This window comes from Limulus polyphemus, unplaced genomic scaffold, assembly GCF_000517525.1.
Source record: "Limulus polyphemus unplaced genomic scaffold, Limulus_polyphemus-2.1.2 Scaffold5820, whole genome shotgun sequence".
NCBI classification, from domain to species: Eukaryota; Metazoa; Arthropoda; class Merostomata; order Xiphosura; family Limulidae; genus Limulus; species Limulus polyphemus.
This window is the reverse complement of record NW_013671430.1, coordinates 7010-11071: the sequence shown is the minus strand read 5'-3', so window position 1 is coordinate 11071 and position 4062 is coordinate 7010. Positions and strand designations below refer to the sequence as shown.

Genomic DNA, 4062 nt, shown 5'->3' with positions numbered 1-4062 from the left:
CGTTGGTAAAAAGAGGAGCCCAAGAGTTGGCGGTGGGTGGTGATGACTACCTGCCTTCCCTCTAGTCTTACACTGCTAAATTAGGGACGGCTAGCGCAGATAGCCCTCGTGTAGCTCTGCGCGAAATTCAAAACAAACAAACAAACCAACGGTCGGCTTTGCTGCTAGTATTACAAATTGCATCTGATTAGCATATTGTTGGTAGTCGCCTTTCGTCCTGTATAACATTGAATTTTATTAGCACACTGTCAGAGGCTTTGTATATTCTTAAATATCTTTCAGTTGTTTTTAACTTTTAAGAAGATTATACGATTAAGAACTGAAAAATTAATTGCCAGTTTAATTTTCTTTAGCTAATAAAAACATTTAATTAATTAAACTGAAAACTGCTTGTTAATTTTTTATAATGTGTAAGAAATATGTTTTAAAGTGAAAAATAGTAATTTATTTTTGTAAAACTGTAAAGAAATATATGGTTCAATTTATTTCTTGTTCCGCAGATGCAACTCGATATGCTCACTACGTCTTCAGCACTTTTAAGCAGCTAAGCCACGGAGGTGCTTTAACATTTGAGGTAATTTTTTTTATCTCTAAAGTAGTTATCGTTTAAAATGTTATAATCCTTGGAGAAATATGGCTATTATTGCAGTAACGAGTAAGTAACTGAATAATTAAACAGAGTGTTAAACTAGATTTCGAGAGCTTCAAACTTTCTTTTAATATGGATATGTAATAAATGTATAATTTTTATCAAGCTATTTCCTGGCTAAAACTGATTGGAACAAGCTCCCTATCGTGGAATTAGTTGTACTACTAATACCCGACAAAGCTCCAAACTATAGTTCTCATCTGGTCACAACATGGAATTGGTCAACCAGTCCTATCGTAGACCTAGCTGGACTGGTGAGAGTCGATAAAGCTCGAAACTACAGTCCTCGACTGGTCACAACATGGGATTGGTCAACCAGTCCTATCATAGATATACCTAGCTGGACTGGTGAGAGTTGATAAAGCTCGAAACTACAGTCCTCGACTGGTCACAACATGGGATTGGTCAACCAGTCCTATCATAGATATACCTAGCTGGACTGGTGAGAGTTGATAAAGCTCGAAACTACAGTCCTCAACTGGTCACAACATGGGATTGGTCAACCAATCCTATCATAGATATACCTAGTTGGACTGGTGAGAGTTGATTAAACTTCAAACTACAGTCCTCGACTGGTCACAACATGGGATTGGTCAGCCAATCCTATCATAGATATACCTAGCTGGACAGGTGAGAGTTGATAAAGCTCAAAACTACAGTCCTCAACTGGTCACAACATGGGATTGGTCAACCAATCCTATCATAGATATACCTAGTTGGACTGGTTAGAGTTGATTAAACTTCAAACCACAGTCCTCAACTGGTCACAACATGGGCTTGGTCAACCAATCCTATCATAGATATACCTAGTTGGACTGGTTAGAGTTGATAAAGCTCCAAACTACAGCCCTCAATTGGTTACAACATGGGGCCTTATCTCTCAACTTAACTGGACTGGTGAAAGTTAATAAAGCTCCAAACTACAGTCCTCAACTGGTCACAATATGGGATTGGTCAATCAGCCATATCATCGACCTAGCTGGACTAATCAGATCTGACAAAGCTCAAAACTACAGTCTTATACTGGTCACAATATTGGATGTGTTAAACGACACGTTTCTTATTCCAATTTTTGAGTTAATTACATTGTATCTTAATCGTTGGATGGATAACCGAATGACGATAGATTACTCGGACGTATAACGCACGTTTCGGAAATTATGAAACACTTGCGATCAACTTTTGTTAACTGATGATTCGTTTTTATTTATTGTTCGAACATTTGATCACCCATGAAACTTCTTATTTTCTTTTAGCATAATCTAAGTGATGACGTCACAGAGGTGGAGCTAAATGCCCGAAATTATTAGTAAACACGGTACTAGAAGCCGGTTCTGCCTACATTTGTAATGTTGTAAATTCTCTCGAGTTGTTTAGCGTATGATGTTATAGAGGTGATTGTTGATATACCCAGGTTGCCTCTATTTAAAGACAAACAGAACGCATACTGTTATATATCAAATTGAAGGTATGTCCTTGGGTAAGCTCTTCATCTTCAGTTAGTCCAGATGTTCGGTTAAGAATAACCACGTAGACAGCAGATGCTACTATGTGGTTGCCCTCCTTTTGGTCAGCTGGGCTTGAACCTTGGAAATATTTGAACTCCCCGTTTAATCCACGTGTCGCATAAGATCTCATACACGTTGAAAATACCAAATATTAAATTACAATTGAAATATAATCGAAAACCAGATGTTCGATACAACTAATAGCGAACTGCGACGTGCTAGGATTTTCAATATAATAATTTCCATCAACTGTAAACCTTAATTTAATGAATGGTTCTGACAAAAAAGAAAATTAATTTTCTATGTGCCCTTTTCATCCTAAATGGCATACCTTACGCGATACGTGGACTAAACGGTCATGTCAGAGACCTCAAGACTCAGCCATAGCCACCCTAAATTTATCTATTCACCAGCACTCTCTACCGTTACTGCTATTCTTGGTCAACTAGCAGGGATGACTGTCACACTTATGACGCCATCCACAGCTGAAAGTACGGAGCATGTTCAACACCATCGCGCCTCGAACCTTGGACCTTCAAATTCACAATTTAGCACGCTAATCACTAAGCCATGCCTGGCTATAAAGGGTTATTAATAAATTCTAAGTATTTCCCACAATATTGGGCTTTGCATGGAATAAAATGTTTCATTCCAAAACAGTTAGTGGAAATATGAACAATTTAATTATTGTATATTCAAATGAAATTCGTAAACTGTAGACTGTGCTACCAGGTTTCCATAGCAACTACACCAAATAGGCGGGATAAATTTATTACAAGTTACTGGTCCACCTCTGTTACCACAGAAACCTCGCTCATACGTCACAACGGTTTATATTTCATTAATTGTCAATGAAGTGGTCTTGGATTGGTTGCGTTTGTTAATTACGTTTAGAAAAGGACCTGAAACTGTTATCCTCACGAACACGTGATTTTAATTATTCTTCCAATAAGATGATATAAAAAGATCAAAAAGTTAATTGTAAAGGAAAAGATATTTACTTTAATGAATCCTTCTTAGAACCTAATTTATTTAACGAACTTACCATTAAACACCATGACACCACTTTATGAACCTTATTCGGTGTTTAATGGTAAGTCCGTTAATAATAGAGTCCAACCAGACTAGAGGAACCAATCACGTTTAAAACAAGAATCTACCTCACGAAGATGTATAAATAAATAATAACAAAGAAAGATAGGCCTCGGTTTCTGAATAGAACGACATCCAGTAAACCTAAAAAAAACATCAGCGTCTTTAAATTAAGAGTGGTTGGTTGTGGGGGGGGGGGTTGTGGGGGGAGGTTTATTTGACCAGGGCTCGCCTTAGAGCCCTGGAAGCATTTCGGTTCTGATGATGACAAAACCTTGTTAAAACGTTGTACATTTGCTGTTATGTCAAACTTATATTAAAGTTGTTTTTTTTTTCATTACCCATTCAAGCTGTCTCCAACCATTATTAGTCTCAAAGTGGGTTCCTTGTCATCGAATTTTCGGTTCTGTATTTCATTTTATGAATTCCCCTGCTTTTCCTGAGAGTAATTTTCCTAATTTTCATGAATTTTTACTGGGGGAGATTGAAAAGTGAGGTGGGAGCTGTCCCCCTCCCAACACTTCCTATGCCGCTATGTAAGAATTAATAAATTGTCGTTAAATTACTAGTTCGAAGTCGGATCAAAGCTAAAAAGAACAATGATTCGAGAAAATACACCCAGTTACTCATAGAATCGTCGAGAAAATAACGAGAACTGACAGATACATCCAGTTACTCATAGAATTATCGAGAAAATAACGAGAACTGACAGATACATCCAGTTACTCATAGAATTATCGAGAAAATAATGAGAACTGAAAAATACATCCAGTTACTCATAGAATTATCGAGAAAATAATGAGAACTGAAAAA

The 4062-nt window shown here is 37.1% G+C and overlaps 1 protein-coding gene across 1 annotated transcript in view; it reads left to right on the top strand.

Annotated features, from left to right (window-relative positions):
• The window catches only part of LOC106473026 (calsenilin-like), a 24640-nt gene that overhangs the window by 13614 nt on the left and 6964 nt on the right, over positions 1-4062 (top strand). The window contains exon 4 of the mRNA XM_013933701.2: positions 501-574. Coding sequence (XP_013789155.1) covers positions 501-574 — 74 coding nt within the window. The remainder of the gene's footprint in view (positions 1-500; positions 575-4062) is intronic.